Below are 20,561 nucleotides of genomic sequence, written 5' to 3' on the forward strand. Positions count from 1 at the left end.
ATAGAAGGGAAAAAAAGATGGAAATAGAGAGGGAGGCAAACAATAAGAGATGGTGAACTGTAGGAAACAAATTGAGGGCTGCCAGAGAGGTGGGGATGGGGGGATGGGGTAATGATGATGGACATTAAGGAGGGCAGGTGATGCAATGAGCACTGGGTATTGCATACGCTTGATGAATCACTGACCTCTACCTCTGAAACCAGTAATATATTATATGTTAATTAATTGAATTTAAATAAAATAAGATTTACATTTAAAAAAACCTTTCTAATTCCCCACTCTGGGACCTGGCTTGCCCACATGACTTGCTTTGGCCAATCACATGTGATTGGGATTGATGTACTCCGCTTCCTTACAGAAATGTTAAGATCTGTCATCTGGTTCTGCTATCTCTCATTTCCTTCCTTTGCCCTAAGACCTGGTTGTCTCAGGTTGGGTCCACCCCTAGCCCAGATTCCAGAATGAAGACGACATGGGGAAGAACTGCAGCCAGCCTGTGAAAGCCACATAACGGAGCAAGAAAGAAATTTTTCTTGTTATGAGCACTTGGGATCTTACGGTCATTATTACTACAGCCCAACCTAGCCAGAGCTGACCAGTAAAGAAATAGTTTTTTAGGATTGTAAAAACAAAGTAGCAGTGTTATAATGGATTTTTAGGGAAAATTACTCATAATTCCTTCCCTACCCTAAAAAGTCTTAATCTTCACATATGCTGACATGCAAATGTGCTGAAACAGACCATTATGTTTTATGTTGCTTCTACCTCTGAGTTTCTTCGGAGGAGCCTGGTGGTGGAGGAGGACCTAGTCCCCACTAGAGGAGGCCAGAGGGAAGGGCTGTCTGTGGAGCCACTGCTCAGCACAGAGCCTCCTGTTGTCAGGCAGTGAAGTGAAACTGAGCAAGACCACTTCCTCAGCATCCTCAGGCTCTTGGAAAAAGGGATGCCGGGTTATTTCTTCTTTTAAAAAATATTTGATTTAAATTCAATTTGCTGACATTTGGTGTAACACCCAGTGCTCATCTCATCATGTGCCCTCCTTAATGCCCATCACCCGTTATTTCTTTTATCACAATCTATCGTGCCTGTTTACTATCCTGCCAAGGCAGGGTTAACATTCAGCTCTGTTCTATGATCTTCTATTTCCTAAATATTCAGTCTCACTATAGACTGTGAACCTGCATGCAGTAAGATGGAATTTATAGGAAGTCAGCACCAAACAATGCAGGCGTCAGCTCTTCCCTTCTGGAGGCTACAGTCTGGTGGGGTGTAAAAATAAATAAATTTAATATATATCGAATAATTACAAATTGAGTAAATCCCTCAAATGAAACACAGGACGCTCTAATAGATTGGAAAGGCAGAGATAGCAGGAGAGAATCTATTTAAGACAGAATTTTTTGGGATCCCTGGGTGGCGCAGCGGTTTAGCGCCTGCCTTTGGCCCAGGGCGTGATCCTGGAGACCCGGGATCGAATCCCACGTCGGGCTCCCGGTGCATGGAGCCTGCTTCTCCCTCTGCCTGTGTCTCTGCCTCTCTCTCTCTCTCTCTCTCTCTGACTATCATAAATAAATAAAAATGTTTAAAAAAAAATTAAAAAAAAAAAGACAGAATTTTTTAAACTGCCAGCTGTGGGAAATATTAGGGAACCCTAAACTTATGTGCTCATGATCACATTAAAAAAGAAACGAGGGGGATCCCTGGGTGGCTCAGCGGTTTAGCGCCTGCCTTTGGCCCTGGGGCCTGATCCTGGAGACCCCGGATCGAGTCGTGGAGCCCGCTTCTCCCTCTGCCGGTGTCTCTGCCTCTCTCCCTCTCTGTGTCTCTCATGAATACATTTTTAAAATCTTTAAAAATAAAAAAAAAACTTAAAAATGAACTAGAACTGAATGGAGGTGAATAGAAGAGCATCCAATGTGGTAAGCGTTAGTGTCGTCTTGTGCAACCATCATCTCTGTGGATATACGTGTTATCTATTTATGTAGCTGCTGGCTCATAACATAAAATGTAGTTGTTATAATGGATTATGGTTAAAAATAAGTTTGAAAAACTAATAAAGAGCTGGCTTCTGATGACCAAGATGGGAACAGGATCGGTGTCCTCCAGGACATGGGGGAAGGCTAGCATGGTCGAAGCATGGAGAGCAGGAATATAGTTCTGATGTTGGTCAGTGCTGCAGAGGAGGTGGGATTGAATCTCAATGAGCCAGGTTGGCCCTGAGAAGGAATGTGGATTTTACTGGAAGGGAAGGGGCAAGGTTTAAGAAGAGAAGGGATTTTAAGGTTACTGCCCGAGTGTGGATTTTAGAGGGCGCACAGTCTGGAAGCAGGAAGCCTGGATCGGATCCTTTGGAACTCACATTCATTGTGAGGGATTTTAGGATCCAGGGCAAACCTCACCTGTTTTTAGAAGCCTTCCTGCTTTCCTCAGGCAGAGCCAGTCTCTTTTTCTTAAATTCACCGTGTTCCCTTAAACAGGTAGACCATTTATGCTTTCCTCCCAGTAGACAGGGTCCCCTGGGTGGCCCCCAGCCCTGGGCTGCCACATTGCTCTTCCGGGGAGGAAATGGGATATGGGGGCGCCTTGGAAGCCTCTGTGGGCACAGGCTGCCCGTCCAGCTGGCAGGGGGCTCCCTGGGGAATGTATGTTTGACTTTCTATTCCTGGTTAATATAAGTTCAAATGTTTACGGATGTTTGAAGCTGGGATGAAAGCGTTTCTATTCATGCTGCTCGAATCTGTGAGGCTTTTTTTTTTTTTCTTTTTCTTTTACTGAGAGCCCACAGCAAGACTCGGGTTGCTTGGCGGGGGCAAGGAATGCGGTGCGAGGAGGGGGGCGGACCCCGCCGCAGGCACCGCGGGCGGCAGCGGGAAAGCAGAGCCCGGGGCCTCGGCTGCGCCCGGGTCGGGCCTGCAGCGCGCAGGAGGGCGCGGGGCGGGCGGGCCGGGGGTCCGCAGGCCCCGGCACAGGGTCGGGGGGCGCGCGGCCAGGGGCGCCCGGCCGAGCCCACCCAGACGGGCCCGGGCTCCGGGCTCCGGGCTCCGGGCTCCGGGCACCGCGCCGCCGCCGTCTCGCCCCAGACATTCCGTTTCTGCCGCCGGAATGCGCCGACCGGCTCCCGCGGGCCCCGGGCGCCGCGCCCGGTGGCTCCTCCCGCGCTCCGGCGGGGGGCGGGGCGGGATGTGGGCGGGGCGGGGGCGGGGCGCGGGGCGGCGGGACCTTTAAATTGGCCGCCAGGGCGCGCGGCTCGGCGCTGGGCTGCTGCCGCGAGCCGACCTTCGACGACCGACCCCTGCCGGAGCGCGGAGCCCGCTATGCCGCGTCACCTCTCGGGACTGCTCCTGCTGCTCTGGCCGCTGCTGCTGCTGCTGCCGCCGCCGGCCCCCGCCGCCCCCGGCCCCCTGACCCGGCCGGGCTGGCGGAGGCTGGGCACGCGCGGCCCAGGGGGCAGCCCCGGGCGCCGCCCCGCTCCGGCCGCCCCCACCCGCGCGCCCCTTCCCGGGGCCCGCCAGCCCGGCGGGGCCCGCGGCGCAGGTACGGGGGCGGGGGCGGGAGTGGGACCCCCCGCCTGGGAGGGAGCGGCCGGCGGGAGGAAAGGGGGCGGGAGGGATGGGTCGTAGGGAAGCGGAGCATCGAGCAGGAGACGCCCCCTGAAGCCGCCAAGGGCTTGGTCCAGCCCAGCCTGAGCCAGACTGCGATGCGGGAGAAAGAATCCCCTCCCCCAAGAATCCTGTGGGGAAACAGGTCCAGAGAAGGGAAGGGGGATGCCCAAGGTCACTCGTAGTCGGGGCTAGAATTTGGGTCGCCTGAAGCTCAAACTCCAGCCACTTTCCCTGGAAGACGAGGCAGCGAGGGAACACCTGCGCCTCCCAGCCCCCTGTGCCAGCCCCTAACTGCGCAGCTGAACAGACCCTTCCCGGGACTCTGCCTTCGGTTCTCAGGAATCACTTCATCTATAGCCCCAGGTCGGTGTGTGACCCTCCTTCCTCTGGCCTCAGCCTTCAAACTGTCTCCGTCCAGTCTAGGATCTGGACCAAATTTCAGACTGGAATTCACACCAGGGAGTGGGGGTGGGAAGCCAGGAAGGAAACCCAAGGTGCCCCCTGGATGGCCCCAGACCTCTCTTGTGACCATCCTGTTTCCACCTCGTCTTCCGCCCCTGACCAGGTGTTCTGTTTGAACAGACTGGGTCCCAATCCCAACCCCTACTCTCTTAGATCCTCAAACACCCAAGACACTGGATCTTTCATGAACAATTCCATTGCCCTTTTTGGTCAGTCGTTGGTTCCTCTGGCAGAGGTTCCTAGAGCAGCAGTTAGAAGCTCATCTGACACAACCCCTAAAAGCATATAAACTGAGGCTTATCAAATGACTCAGGAAATCAGTGTCAGAGCCCAGAATAAAACACAGGGCTTCAAAATCCTACACAAGGATCTTTCTGCTGCTACCATCTACCAAGCTCTTGAAATCGTTTATGTAAAATTTGGTCTTCATTACCAAAACATCCAGTGTCGGTCTTGCTGAAGAGAGGCTGCACCAAACCATTTTCTGGGTCTCCAATCTCATTCATCCAGGGACTCAAGTCGATCTCTTTTGTCTATGCCCTTCTGCACCTTCCTGGATAATGTTGAGAAAGAGCACAAAAGATTCTTTGCTGCATCAGCTCCAACGGGCTGGATCCAAAATGGTGACAGCATTGTCTTTGAGCTGGAGTACCACGGTTCACAAGGATTAAATTCAGAGGGTGGGTGGGTTGGCAAGTGTAGGGAAACCTTTCTTCTAAAAGGCAACCTGGCCTCTGGCCCTGACGCACCTCCCTTGGGAGCGGGACTGGGAGAGGGAGGAGGGATCTGCGCCAGTTGTTCATGTTCCCCCAAAGCAGCACTGGCCCTGCATTGCTTGGAATCCAAACTGATCTTGCTTGAGTGATAACCCCTTAATAAACATCATATTTCACTCTTCCCCAAATTCCCTCCTTTTTGCAACTGGAAATTGCTACGCTTTGCTATGGGCTTTTGTTTCTAGCAGGACTATCAAAAGTCAGCAAAATTGTAAGTATGGAAATCTTTTAGGAAATTCAGATTCTCCCTTTCTTGGTTTCTGAGAGTCAAAGTGCTGCAATCTAGTAAAGGGGAGTGAGATTCAAAAGCAATGATGTTGCAGAGGGGGTCCAAATCGGGAGTAAGCAGATGCTCACAGAATTTCCCGCCATCCTTGTTGAAGCCCTGTATTAGATTTCTATTGCTGCTGTAACCAATTAGCACAAACTTAGTGACGTAAAAACAGTACACAGTTATTATCTACGAGTTCTGTAGATCACAAGTCCAGTACTAGTCTCAAAAGGCTAAAGTTGTGTCAGCAGGACGGTGTTCCTTTGGGAAAGATTTTGGGGAGGCTGTTTCCTTGCCCGGTTCAGCATGTAGAGGCTACCTTCACTCCTCGACTCATGGCCTTTTCGCTATTTTCAAAGCCACCAAGGGCAGGTTGGGACCTCCTCACATCTCCTCACTCTGATCTCTCCTGCCTTTCTCTTCCACTTCTCAAAGCCTCTGTAATTACACTGGACCCATCCCAATAATCCAGGATAAACTCCCTATCTCCAGGTCATTAATATAATCACATCTGCAGTCTTTTTTTGCCATGTAAAGTAACATACTTACAGGTTCTGGGGGTTAGGACCTGGACATCTTTGGGGGGAGGAAGCTTTATTTTGCCTACCATACCTCCTGTAACCTCCCATAAAGGATTCCGTGTGAGAAGGAAGGAATCCTGCACATTAACCATGAGAATATAACCTTGACATTAGTAAGGATACCATTTGGGTATTAGTGAAATCACTGTCAAATATGGATTTTGTATCACCATGTATTTTTCTTTTTATTCCAATTATGTAAAAATACCTACATCTATGTCCAGGAGGGATTTTCATCATGATTATTCTTCCTTGCTCCTGTTTCATGGTAATTAAGGGATGAAATGAAATTCGAGAGTTGTTTAAAAAAAAAAAAAAGACTTAATTCCTTTTGACTTAACTAAATACATGACATACAGCATATTTCAGGTGGTGGCTCAAAGTCAACAAGCAGGATGTTTATTTACTGGGTACATGAGATAATGTTGATTTTTTTGTGGTGGAAAATATTGCCTCAGAAAGAGAGGCAACCATTCAGTGGAAAGCCCCATTAGGCTGGGAGTCAGGAAACCTGGAGTCCAAACCATGACCTGCTGTTTTCTGGCTCACACACCTTCCAGAACCTCAGGCTTCTCGCCTATAAAATGGGTATTAAAAACAACCTCTGCCTCTCTGACTTCACAGGGTTGTTTTATTTGTATCCTGTGATCTCTAAAATGTTCTTGAAAGTAGGGTATGGTTTATTTTCTTAATTGAATACCTCTAGGAAGCAGGATAAAACTGAGAGGATAATTTTCCATTTTTAGAAGAAAACTATATGGAGGCATCATTCCTGTTCCAGATAGGGCTTTTTCTGTCATAAACTGTCTTGCCCAGGAGTTTGTTTTGAATCTATCTTTTCCCCTTAGTCACTGAGTAAATCGCTTTCTTATAGTAGCGTCACCGTCCAGATCCTGGAAGGAAAGAACCCTGGTTGATGCTTTATGCCCAAGCACCAGTCACATTTCCATTTAGGACATTAGGGGTGTGTGTGTGTGTGTGTGTGTGTGTGTGTGTGTGTGTGTGTGTTTGTATAGAGGAGGAGGAATGACTCGGAAAAGATGTTTAATTACTGTTTTTTCTCTCAACCAATCCTGACTTTTGGACTTGATTTTGGTGGCTAGGAGAAGAAGGAATGTAGAACAAGACTGGGGGGAAAGGGGAAGAAAGAAGAGATGAAAACGAGCACGTGTGTGGTTTCTTTCTTTTTTTTTTTTTTTTAAAGATTTCATTTAGGGGCATCTGGGTGGCTCAGCTGGCTAAGCATCTGCCTTCTGCTCAGGTCATGATCTCTGGGTCCTGGGGTTGAGTCCTATGTCAGGCTCCCTGCTCAGTAGGGAGCCTGCTTTTCCCTCTCCCTCTGCCCTGCTCCCCTTCCCCCCCAACCCCCTCTGCTCTCCTGTTTGCTCACTCTATCTCAAATTTCTCAAATGAGAGAGAGAAAGGGAGAGGGAGAAGCAGACTCCCCTCCCCTAAGCAGGGAGCCTGATGTGGGGCTCAATCCCAGGACCCCAGGATCATGACCCAAGCCAAAGACAGACGCTTAAATAACTGAGCTACTCAGGAGCCCCAAAGATGTGTGGTGTTATTACAAGGTACTTGGTACTTTTTTTCCCCCCAGAGATTTATTTATTTGAGAGAACACACACACACACACACACACACACACACACACACACACAGGATCTCAAGCTGACTCTGCACTGAGCACAGAGCCAACTCAGGGCTTGATCTCAAGACTCTGAGATCATGACCTGAGCCGAACGCTTAACCCACTTGTGCCACCCACGTGCCTGGTGCTCGGTACTTTTGAGTAGGAAACATACAAGCTTCTTTGCTTCTGTAGCCCCGGGGTTGAATACATGATATGTCCCCAGAAAAGTATTTGGTGAATGAAAAAAATGGAAGAGATGACTGCGGGAGTTTGGGGGGGGGCAGAGGGTAGACACCAGTGGGCATCTCTGCTCCTGAAAACCAGACACACGCAGAGTTGGAAGCATGACAGACATGGATCAGATTAAGTTGTCATTCCTCTTTTCACTTTTAAGTATCTCAGACTCACGAGGTTCACTAAAGCCTGATAAATGATGAGAAGGAGAGGGTGCTGACTGGGGGCAGTGTTTACCCTGCTGGTGGTGAAGTAGAAGAAGAAAGCCTCCAGGAAAGCACCAGTGTGCTTGTCTCTGATGCAGCCATTGCCTGAGGTATCTGTGAGGCCTGGGCAGGGCAGCGAGGCTGTCCTGAGTTCACCTTTCACGCCATTTAGGGACACTGTTCCATTACCCTGTCCCATGGTCCCATGGCCCAGGTGCCCAAGAAAGGTCTGGAAACCTTGGGAGTCAAGAGGAACCTTGGGAGCTATACCTGAAGCAGAGGGATGAGGTTGTAGGTGGAAGTTTGGGGTTCAGCCAGCCTGCAGGGAGATATTTGGAGGAACTTCACCTCTTCTGTGAATTCTCATAGGGAATTTGGAAGACCTTGGTGCTTTCAACCTCTAAAGGGAGGATGGTCTTGGGGACGAGAACAGATAGTAGCGCCTCCAACCCCAGGGCTCTCCGAGGATTGCCCTGTCTCTGATTGGGATCCCATCATTGCTCAGCCTTGCTTGTTGCCCACATCTTTCTCTGCAGGTGTTTGCAAGAGCAGGCCGTTGGATTTGGTGTTCATCATCGATAGTTCTCGCAGTGTGCGGCCCCTGGAGTTCACCAAGGTGAAAACCTTTGTCTCCCAGATAATTGACACTCTGGACATTGGGGCGGCGGACACACGGGTGGCAGTGGTGAACTATGCTAGCACTGTGAAGATTGAGTTCCATCTGCAGACCTACTCGGATAAGCAGTCCCTGAAGCAGGCCGTGGCCCGGATCACACCCTTGTCTACAGGCACCATGTCAGGCCTGGCTATCCAGACAGCCATGGATGAGGCCTTCACCGAGGAGGCAGGTGCTCGGGGGCCCACTTCCAACATCCCTAAGGTGGCCATCATTGTGACAGACGGGAGGCCCCAGGACCAGGTGAACGAGGTGGCGGCTCGGGCCCGGGCATCTGGTATTGAGCTGTATGCTGTGGGCGTGGACCGGGCAGACATGGAGTCCCTCAAGATAATTGCCAGTGAGCCACTAGATGAGCATGTTTTCTACGTGGAGACCTATGGGGTCATTGAGAAACTTTCCTCTAGATTCCAGGAAACCTTTTGTGGTAAGTCTTTGCTCTCAACTAGAAAGGATGTTATATTCAGATGTTGTGTATCCAAAGAAAAAAAGATCTATTTATTTATTTATTTTTTGGTGGAAACTTTATGGAAAACTGAAATATAAGCAGTGCTTTCCTTGTGTTTTTTCCCAACTTAAACACACTTTGTTGGTTTAGGAATATAGAGTTGCTTTATATGTAACTTGGTTTGCTCATAAAAATCTTCATGTTTGCATTAGAAATGTGAAGGTCTGGAAATATCCAGGATAAATGATCCTGCTGTTCCCTGATGTGCTCAGAAAAAAATAAAAATGAAAAACTCAAGACACCTCTTTTCTCCTCTCTGCCCACAACTCCATTTTTCCTAGATATTTTCTTTAGCTTTACCATCTCAGGATTTTAACAGAACTCTGCTTGTTTTCCTGAAGAAGACAGGGAGCAGCATCTGTCTGCCCATGGAAGGATCAGTTGGTGTTCCAGTGTAACTGTCAGGGTTTTGCTTATTCTCTAGGTACTCTTAGTTTTCAGATTCTGCTCTTCATCTGATAATTCTTTGTGGAGGGACAGGATTAAGAACCAGGGGTGGGGGGTGGGTGGGATTTCATTCCACTTGTGCGGTAGCCAGAAGCAGATTTAAAAAAAAAAAAAAAAAAAGATTGTTACTGTCCTTCTGTCTTTTTTCCTTTAGGATGGAGTTTGAGAATGAGCATGCTAATTTAATTGGAACTAATTTAATTCATTTAGCATGTATCAGTCAAATCCATGAATATGAATCCATTTACTGCTGGGCTCTATTTTTAGATCAGAATTATGAATGTATGAAACATATTTTTTTACTTTTAAGTTTCTCTTTTTCTTTGCATCCATCTATCTGTCTATATGTCTGTCTTTCTATCTATATTCATGCTTTATTTATTTTTTATCATTTAGAGATACAGTGTTTCAAAGCCATCTGTGGAATTATCCAAACAGGTGTGGGCAAATTTCTAGTTCAGGTGAATTTTTAAATGTAATACCTTTTGCTGTATCACCTACTCCCCATCTCTTTATTTGATACATATTAGTGGATCACTGATGACACAAGGATAAAGGTATCTTTACAAAGACAAAGGTACCTCCCTACTTTCAAGCAGTAGTCTGGGGATGGTGATGAGACACACAAGTGAATCCGTAATTACAATTGTGAATTTCAACAAGACTTTATATTGAAATCACTGTGGAGCTCAGCAATCACCCTAGTTTGTCAGGAAATGGGAGATGAAGTCTTGGTCTGGAGCAAAGTTTGGCCTCAACTCAGCCAGACCTGGCTGGTGGCCCCTTGTCTTTCCTGTCTCAGGACACTGGGCCTTCACAAGCTGTCCTTGGCTTTGGTGGCATCTACTTGGTATTCATTGGTTTCTCAAAAGAACATGGCTTTCTTTCACCCAGGAAAACCCCCTGTGCTTGCGGGTGAGAGCTTTTCCATAAAGACACTGGCCTGTGGCAGAGTTGGGTCTCAAAGCTAGCACCTGGGGTTGGGCTTGCAGGCCATAAAGTAGCAAGTGGTGAGTGGTGATCTTTTCCTTCTGGTACAAAAGACCTGCTTGTTCTGGGGGAAAAAATGTCCTCTCTATGGAAAAAAGACTGAGGGGCAGCTTGTTGTAGTCAACGGGTTGGAAAGATCACTCCATGAAAAGGCCCTTCTTTGGGAAAATATTAGCCTTGACCTGTTGCCAAAACAGTCGAGGCTGGGTTACCTGCCCAGGAGTGCCAGCCTCCTCCAACAGGCCTCCTTGGTTTCTCAGAAATGACTAAATTCATTGATTTTTCTTTCAAAACATGTCACTAGGAAAAAAAAAAATCCAACAAGATATAAACACCTCCAAGAGTGAAAAGATGGGGATGCAGCCTAGCTGACATAATCTCATTTATTCCATTCTTCCTTTTCTTTTTACCTGCTTGTGTTGAGCATGGGAGCCCATTCACCTTGTAGACGTTAGTGGCTGTGAGGCTGCCTACGTGGACGTTTAGGCTCATGCATCCGTGCTGCTCATTCAGAAGGCAGTTACCTGCCTTGCCCTCCATCGTTTACATGTTCACATCTTCACATCTGTAACTCGTCCAAGAATGAGTGAGTTCCAGGCTAAGAGGCCTACCTGTGTGTGAATTCTGTTCTGACCCAAACTGTAGAGCCCTTGGAAAGCAGATTCTGGCTGCAACAGGACAACTAGCTCATAGATCTTCAAGAAGTATGTTGTAGTTCTCCCCAGGTCTTGAGTTGGGAAGTAGAAGCCTTCTTCCTGGGCTAGGTGGATACACTGAATAAAATATCAAGTTGTCTGATCCCTGTAAGTGTTGGCTTCAGCTCCAAATTCAAAATTTCCTTTTTCTTTGAGAAAGCTGACAACGAGATCTATAATTTTAAACTAGTAACATGATTAATGTGAGAGTGGTATTTCCAGTGAGCCAGAGGCAGAAAACAAACAGGCAGTTTTTAGAGTGCCCTATAATTGAAAAGGAACCAGAGAGCGAGGTCTTTTTTGACATGGAAGAAAGTGTCTGGAATGTTTTTGATGTTTCCATACTGATTCCTGTAAACTTCCCATGCACAGCTTCGGACCCGTGCGCACTTGGCACACACCAGTGCCAGCACGTGTGTGTCAGTGATGGGGACGGCAAGCACCACTGTGAGTGTAGCCAAGGATACTCCTTGAACGCTGATATGAAGACATGTTCAGGTGAGGCCCGCTTCAGGGAGAGTGCCTGGCTGGGGTTTGTCTGGGGACCTTCTCTCCTGGCCATGGACCGGCCTTCTGCTTTTCTCCTAATTGCTCTTTAGTGGGTTCCCTGTTGCTTATCAGTGTTTTTCCTCCAAAACTATTGGAGAGAAGTGAGGTAATACATGAATCAGCTTATTTATAGTTCTTATAATTAGTTTTAGAGAACAGGGTTAGTAGGGAAATGGGTTAGTAAGGAAGGGAGTCAAAACTTGGTCCTTTTGAGGATTTGGAACTTGTCCTGGATTTTACTTGATTAAATACAAGCTGCCCCTTTGTCTCTGTGACCACAGCTGCTCATTGGATTTAGGCACAGAAGAAAGTTTAGACAGGTTCTTATTTATCTGGTATGTGAATATACACACACGATCAGTAAAGATGGGAATTAGGGCCATTTTGGTTTAAATCCTCAGAAAAAGTTTCTGAGAGGAAGGAAACTACTAATTTTTACAGATGATGTAATTGAGAGCCAGGGAAGGAAGACTTACCCATGTCATGGGGTCTGTTAGTGAAAGAGCCAGCACAGAAATCAGTTCCCAACCTCCTGTCCTGGGGCTTTTCTGTTGTGCTAAGCAACCTTGTTTAGGTAGTATGAGATGTGTGTGTGTGTGTGTAGTACTCTTAATTAATTTGCCACGTTTTCCATGCATTCACCTTTGTTCTGATGATCTTTTGATAGCTATTGATAAGTGTGCCCTTAATACTCATGGATGCGAACACATCTGTGTGAACGACAGGACTGGCTCTTATCATTGTGAGTGCTATGAAGGCTATACCTTGAATGAAGACAAGAAGACATGCTCAGGTAAGTGGGGGAGAAGGCTTTATTTTTGCTACCTCCCTCTCTGCATACCTACCTAGCCAGTATTGGAGGGTAGGTCACGCTGACAAGGTACTTGGTTTTTCTCTCTTGGGCATTTGCAATTTCCGAGCCTTCCTAGAAAAGTCAGAAATGGCAGTGTGTTATGTCTGTATCATGGCCCACATGGGGGAGTGTGTTGTGCATTCCATTCTCTGTACCTCGCCCTGGCAGTGCTTTCCAAATGCTAAAGACAGTTTAGTGAATTACAATGAGAGAATGAAAAAATAAAATAAAATCAAAGAACGCTCTGGGGCGCCTGGATGGCTCAGTGGTTGAGCATTTGCCTTTAGCTCAGGGCATGATTCCAGGGTCCTGGGATTGAGTCCTGCATCAGGTTCCTTGCTCTGTGGAGAGTATGCTTCTCCCTCTGCCATCTGCTCCCTCTGCTTGTGTTCTCTCTGTCTCTCTGACAAATAAATAAGACCTTTAAAAAAAAGACAAAGCAGTTGGGAAAGGAAAAAGAATAAGGACTGTGCGCATAGGATTTTATTCAACTCCACTAACTTCCAATGTGAACCGATAGTACGGATGGCTGTGGAAGGTTTCCAATAGATTTGCTTCTTATCGATTTCTAGCTACAGGTAAGAAGATTTCTACATATGGGTAAGAAAAGACTTTTCCATTTTTAATTTCTTTTCTTCTGGACTTTTGTTTGGCAGCTCAAGACCAGTGCGCTTTTGGTACACATGGCTGCCAGCACGTTTGTGTGAATGACAGAGCTGGGTCCCATCACTGTGAATGCTACGAGGGCTATACTCTGAATGCAGATAATAAAACATGTTCGGGTAAGATCACTCTACAAATTCTTTCATAGCTGGCACTTTCTGTGGCAGTGAAACCAACTTGCGATTCACACAGGAAGAGATTCTTGAAGATATTTGAAAGAATCGGGCTTTAGACCTTCCACCACACTTATAGACTAACACATGCATTGCTCAGACAGCAGTGAGCTCACTTGATTTTGCAAACAGCGCACTTTAGAAATGGGTAGGGAGTGAGGGCTATGAGAAACACTCATTGAATGTAGAATCCTTATCCAGGAAAATTTTATGGCTCCGTCCACTGGGGACTTGTAAAGCAAATGGGAGCTTTAGAGGAAGTCAGTTGGACAGTAACTGTTTGGTGTGATAGGCTGAACTGATCTTTTTCCAATTAAAACTTGGCCTGGAACTTTTCTGTAGTGTTAATCTTAAAGCTGGATCCTTTTAGTAAAGGAGACTTTGTCAATGACTGAGTTAGACCCACACAGGTCTTCCAGTAAGTTGGAAGTAAGTTCTTCCCTGACAGTTTCTAGATGATCAATCTTCTGTGAATCTGAGCCTTATGACTTGGCTAATCCTCATTAATTTGATTTAAGCTCACTGGCAGAACAGGGGGGCATTTGTAATGTGAAAACACTTCTGAGAATTCCTACCATTTAAGACGGTGTTTAAAATTTTGGCCTCATCAAACTTTTTAAAGATTTTTATGTATATGCTCCAGGTTTCTCAAGGAGGGATATTATGTGACCTTTTCAAGAGAGACGAAGGGAAATGGCACATCACCAATTCCCTTTAAAAAAAAAATCAATTAAAGAGTACTGAGCAACTATTTGGTTCCCAGGACTGTGCAAAGCACTGTGGGGATGTAGGGAAGCACATTTTCTGCCTCTGAGCAATTTACAGGCTGGGCACAGAAAAGAATGAACATCTTGAGAAAGCAGAGACTAGCCTGGGAGAGGGGCAGACAGTAAGGGAGGGCCCACTTTGTATGCTATCAAGGGCAGGCCCTTGGTCATCACAGCAGCAAATTTATGTGAGCATCAAAGTTAGTTCCCTGTGCAAGTGGGTCGCTAATATGTTATTTTTGGTGATGGTGAAAATAATCCCTGTGTAGCTGGAGATGTTGGAGGCATTTATGGGCATTGGGAGAAGCCAAAGGTAAGTTCTGGGATATAATCAAGTCTCAGTGCAGCCCCAATACTCCAGGCAGGAGAAAAAGGGGAGGAGCTCCCAGATATTGGCAGGAAATGAGTAGGCAAGGGGGGAGGCAGTAAAGGGAGTGATGTGGGATGTAGGCAAGGAAGACAGGTTTTCTCCTGAAAGCTGACAACTAAAGGGTTCATTCTAAGCATCTGTTGCAACCAAACCAAAGCTTTTGTCTCTCAGAAATCCATGTTTACTTTCGCATTGTAACCTGGGAATGTTTTCTCTCCTGCCCTGCTCTCGGGCAGTTCGCAGCAAGTGTGCTCAGGGCTCTCACGGTTGCCAGCACATTTGCGTGGATGATGGGGTGGCCGCCTATCACTGCGACTGTTACCCCGGCTACATCTTGAATGAAGACGACAAGACGTGTTCAGGTAAAGGCTGTTCCTTGTAGCCTGTTTTGTTTGGAAGGATCATCTTCTAGGAGGAAGCTTTCCTCTGGCCCAAGTCTTCTGGAGGCCCTCGGCTGTCTTCCCAGCCATTCTTCCCTTGTGATTCCTTCCTCTCTCTTTGTGTTTCTTTCTAATCAAAGTCTTTTCCTAAGTTGGATTTTTTTGTTGTGGTGGTGGTGGCAGTAGATCCACATAATGCACAATTTCGCATTTTAACTATTTTTAAGTGTATAGTTCAGCTGTGTTATGTGCATTTCTACAGTTATGTGATGGTTCTGTTGTCCATCTGCAGAACTCAATCATCCCAAACTGAAGCTCTGAACCTGTTCCCTTCTCTCCCCACTCCTGGTAACCTCTCTTCTTCACCCACTCATTTCTTTTGCCTCTGCTGTCCACATTACGTGGATGAGCAGATATTCCAGGAACGTGCCCTGCCCGTTTCCACCCTTTGCTGGGACCCCTTTCCCTCACCACTCTTACTTGTCAAAATCTAAGGACAACAATCCTTGCCAACATTGGGTTTTGTTGGATTCAATTTTTGCCAGTCTAGTGGAGGCAAAAAAGTGTCTCCCCATGGTCTTCATTTTTTCATTTCCTGGCTCCTCGAGAGGTTTAGCTCCTCTTCCTGTATTTATTGGTCATTTGAAATTTTTATTGGGAAATGCCACTTATGCACTTACTTTTCTATTGGGTTATTTGTATTTTTATTACTGACTCAAAAGAATCCTTCACATTTCTGCATATAAATTCTTTGTTGTCCTGTGTGTTGCAAATGTCTTCTAGTGTTTCTACTTTTACTTAAATGATGTCTCTGCAACAGTATTCATAATATTTTAATTAAGTTATGTAGTAGCTTTATTAATTAGTGTTTATTTTTATTATGCTTTATCACTTGCCTAAGTGTTCTCTAAATTACTTTGTGTGAGTCAAATGCTACAAAATAGTGTTTGTATGTATTTCTTTAATTCCCAGGCATAGTTCAATCTTACCTCTCTTCCAGAGTTCCCCTTTCCCTTCCATTGGGCTCTGTCCTCTTTCAGCCCAGGACACTTTGTGTTGGGGTTACTTGTGTGTTCCTTCAACCATTCTATCAGCCATTCAGTAAATAGACCACCTACTATGTTTTAGGCACTAGGTATATAATCGCAAACAAAACGGATATGGTCTTTGATAACAGTCTAAGGGGAAAAGACAAGGAAATAGCAATTTATGAATGAAGAGCCATGTGAAAAGAACAGGGTCCTGAGACAGTGGGGGTTAGGGAACTTGCTTCAGGTTGGGAGTGTCTCTCTGAGGAAGTGACCTCTGAAACCCGAGGACCAGCTGTAGTTAGGTTGGGATTGAGGTGCTGGCAGAAGGAGGGAGGGCGGTGCAGAGGCTTGTGTGGTGGCTTCAGGGGGAGAGGAGGGGAGAGGCAGCCCAGTGTGAGGGAAGCACCAGCAGCCCAGGGAAGTGTGGTGCCAACATGGTGAGGCAGGGGCCACGTCATCCTGATCTGTGGGGAGGGAAAGGAGTTTGTATTTTGTTCTATGGAAAATGGGAAGTTGGGGATCCCTGGGTGGCTCAGTGGTTTAGCACCTGCCTTCGGCCCAGGGCATGATCCTGGAGTCCTGGGATCCAGTCCCGCATCGGGCTCCCTGCATGGAGCCTGCTTCTTCCTCTGCCTGTGTCTCTGCCTTTCTCTGTGTAAATCTTAAAAAAAAAAAAAAAAAAAAAAAGGAAAATGGGAAGTTGCTGGAGAGTTTTAAGGAGCTGTTCCTAAAAGTCAACAGAATTTGGATAGATTATATTTAATCAAGTGAATTTATGGTCACGTTAGCCCTATATCCTTTGTAGAATGTGGGAGAAAACATAGCAGTGAAGGACCATTCTCTGTCCTCAGATGATGGTAATGCTCAATTGGAAGATTATTCATCAGTCCTCAGACCTGGGAAGTTACTCTTATTTCTATTAGGCAACTTTAGGGGCTACGATAGTGAGTAGGAATAGCTGCCTCACTGTATTTCAGAAAGAACTAGGAGTTAGCGTTATCATTCTCCCAGGTTCTTTACTTAAATGAGGATACAAACCTGAATTTTTACTTCCAAAGTATTTATGGAACTTTCAGTTCAGACCATTCAATAGAATAAGAGTCTGTATAAAAAAATCAGGAATTATCTGATTTTAATTCTTGAAATATTTTGGCCAAAGAGAGAATTGTTCTCATTTTCATTTCTTAATGAGGACATGGTATCATAATAAGATTAATTATCTTAGCTCTGTGTTCTTGGCTTCCCTACATCAACTTTTTACATATTTATATCATTGAAAGGTTTCCAACAGTCACAAAAGTATAGTGAATGTAATGAACTCTACTATAATCAACAGCTAGGTTTGACAATTCCCAACAACTAATTCAATTTCTTCTGACATTAATATTCCAAAGTATTTTTTCCTCTATGTGCTCTTATATCCTTTTACCTCCTGGAAAATGCATTTAAGTCTTACAAATGGAAGGACTGAATTGTAGATTTCCTGGTTTGCTATGATTTCTAACGAGCTATAACATTTTGTGTACTGTCGTCATCAGCCATTGAAGAAGCACGAAGACTCATCTCCACAGAAGATGCTTGTGGATGTGAAGCCACACTGGCATTCCAGGATAGGGTCAACTCATATCTACAGAGATTGAATGCCAAACATATCCTTTCTGGAAGGTTTTCTTCTTTGAGCCATCCTAGGTAGTACAAATGAACCAAACATTTTAGGACATTCCATGGATAAGGGCCCTATTCATTACATTTTAAGATGAGCAATAGTAATACAGTGTTTACTTTTTTTCAGTGTTCTTTTAAAATGTTTTACTAGACTGTTTTGCTCATTTAATATTTACATGTTAAAAGCTGCCGAACTACTTCTTTCTCTAGTGCTTTTCCATAGCAGTATATGCTAATTGAGTTATTAACAGATGGAACTATTGTGCTGATTCCTTAATATGGGCTTTCTTAGTTCAGAATCTGTACATGTATGGAAGGAGTTGGCTGATTAGTGAGGGGATAGCTCAGATGACACATACTTTATGCTGGCCAGCCAAATGGTCAAAAGCAGATTTCAACATGTAACATGTACCATCCAAGAAACATTCAAAATCAGTTCTTTGACCAAAGGAATAACTCAGGAAAAGTACTTTTTCTTAGCTCAAGTTAACAACACTGTCCCTAGGGATCTTAGAGGAGTGGTATTCAAATTGTGATAGGGATATGGGGGGTGGGGCACAGAAAAGTTTTTATAAAAATCCCTTTGTAAATCCTTAAATTGACCTACCAAAAATGCCACAGGGGGTCAGTTGGCATTTTCTGTTCCCATTCCTCACTTCACTTTGCCATTCTCCTAACTTTACAGAAGGAAGGCATACCTCTTATCTCACCTGAATCTTCTAACGTGAATTTCTTGGAAAAGTAAAATCTCCAGAGAGCCAAACAAAGGGACAGTTCAACAGTTTTTTTTTTTTAAATTGGAGTTCTATTTGCCAACATATAGCCTAACACCCAGTGCTCATCCCATCAAGTGCCCCCCTCAGTGCCCGTCACCCAGTCACCCCCACTTCCCACCCACCTCCCTTTCCACCACCCCTTGTTCATTTCCCAGATCAACAGTTTTTTAAATGAAGGCTTCATAAACACTACTCCCCCCAATTTATTCCATTAAGAGATATTTTTCCAATTAAACTCTGCCTTTTATTTTCAGTAATTTTATGTCAACATTTATAATTTATTTGTCATTTGATCAATTATGTGCTCATAATAGTTGTAATGATAACTCAATCCTGATGATTAAAAAAACTGGGGGCCTTATGGTCAAAGAAAACTAAAGGTAGTTTCAATATAAGTGTTTATGTGCTTTTTGTTTGTAAATTTTCCTCAAAGAAACCTTGGCGATCAAGAAAAGATTTTCAAGATTCAAAGTAGAATAAAATTCTGTGGAGAAAGTAGAAAGGAAATACAAATACAAGGAAATACAAATTGCTTTAACTATTTTATTTTAGACTTTGGTAGGTATCCATTCAGTGTGGTATTAGTATACAGGATACACTTGAAAGACCAATTTAGATTTTATATTTTAATTAAAAAATGTTTTAAAGACTTATTTAATATCTTTCAGAGACAGACAGACAGCATGAGCTGTGGGGAGGGTGCAGAGGGAGACAGAGAGGGGATGCAGACTCCCCGCTGAGCACAGAGCCCAATGCAGGGCTTGATTTCAGGACCAATGAGATCGTGACCTGAGGTGAAAGAGAGTCAGACGCTTAACCAACTGAGCCAACCAGGTGCCCCTAGATTTTATTTTAAAAAAATCATTATTTATGATATGGTAGAAATTGTATATTTTGTAACTGAAACTTAGGATGAAAATTTTCATATAGTTTAAATATGCACAGACATCACTTATTTGTCAAAATTATTTTAGGGGATAGGAGCAAAAATGTTTGCAGACAACTGCTGTATATCATCATCTCTGAGGACCTCTGCTTTATAACATGCTCTCTAAAGAATACCATTTGAATTTTAGAGTTTTGATGAGAATATAAATAGAACGTAATTATTTTCTGTTATCTTGTATTGAAGTGTTTGAAAGTGTGTTTATGTTTTCTGATGTCTAAAAATAAAAGGCATTGGCCTTAACAACTAGTCACTTGATGACATTTTGGGGAAGTTGCAAGCAGATGAATACGGACAAGTACGTCGTTGAAGTACTCAGATTTTTCACCTGGAAATACCAAGAGCTTGATTTACTTCATATTTTTGCATACTTCAATGTTCCTGCTAATAATTTGCCATTGCAAATGCTTGAATATTACTGGATAAGTAGTATGAGGGTCTTTTTGGAGAATCAGTATTATTTTTTTAAGGAAATAAACGTTCAGATCCTTAAGAGCAAACTTTAGTGTCTCTAAGCTATGACTGTGAAATGATTCATAGGAAATAGAATGAAAAGTTTAATATTTCTTTATTTACCAATTGAGCCATTTAATTTTTAAATGTTTATTTCATTCATTCCATTCTTACGATGGAAACTTTTGATCTATTTTCTCTTGGTAGTATTTATAGTATAAACCAGTTTTATTATGGAGAGTGTAAATTATACAAAGTATTTACACATTAAAAAGCTCATATAATTAAACTGAGGTGAATATAATTTAGAACTGTTTCTTTAAGGATTTGTTTTTTGCTCACTTTTTGCTGGAGTATTACTGAAGCTGTGATCAAGGGATTGTAACACACATATCTAGATCAAGTGAACATTACATGAAACATTATATAAGAAACACATAACTAAAGACTTTAGTTTTGAATCTAAGAGTATTATAAACTTTTTACCAAGGACAAAAAAAAAATCTTACCTTATCTTTACTGTTTGACTTTAGGATCCAATCAATAAAATTATGTACCTAGAAATACTGCTCTAACAAGTAACCACACACCTAATGGTGACTTTTTAAAGTTTAAGCGTAACTTTTCTTACATACTTGGTATATGTCTTTTTTTTTTCAGCTTGAGAGCTTATAGTTTTTAGAAGGGAACAGTCTTTTAAATTGTGACTACTCAATTTTTCTTTTTTTTTGGTTTCTATTGTCTTTAGTATAATAAAAAAGTTACTGTCTTTACATATTATTGTTATGACTGTTTTTGTGACCTGTATCAATTTTGTCTATTAACATACTTTCTTAAATTAAACTGAATTACCA

General features: G+C 44.2%; 1 protein-coding gene across 1 annotated transcript; it reads left to right on the forward strand.

Moving 5' to 3' along the window:
* Positions 1–3,314: 3,314 nt before the first annotated feature.
* MATN3 (matrilin 3) lies at positions 3,315–20,480 on the forward strand. Its single transcript, XM_077916009.1, has 8 exons — positions 3,315–3,534; positions 8,302–8,868; positions 11,454–11,579; positions 12,298–12,423; positions 13,140–13,265; positions 14,693–14,818; positions 17,406–17,514; positions 19,507–20,480. Exons 1-8 carry the CDS (start codon positions 3,315–3,317, stop codon positions 19,562–19,564), a joined length of 1,458 nt encoding a protein of 485 aa, XP_077772135.1. The 3' UTR covers positions 19,565–20,480.
* Positions 20,481–20,561: the final 81 nt, after the last annotated feature.

The sequence above is a fragment of the Canis aureus genome, chromosome 12, assembly GCF_053574225.1.
Source record: "Canis aureus isolate CA01 chromosome 12, VMU_Caureus_v.1.0, whole genome shotgun sequence".
Taxonomy (NCBI): Eukaryota; Metazoa; Chordata; class Mammalia; order Carnivora; family Canidae; genus Canis; species Canis aureus.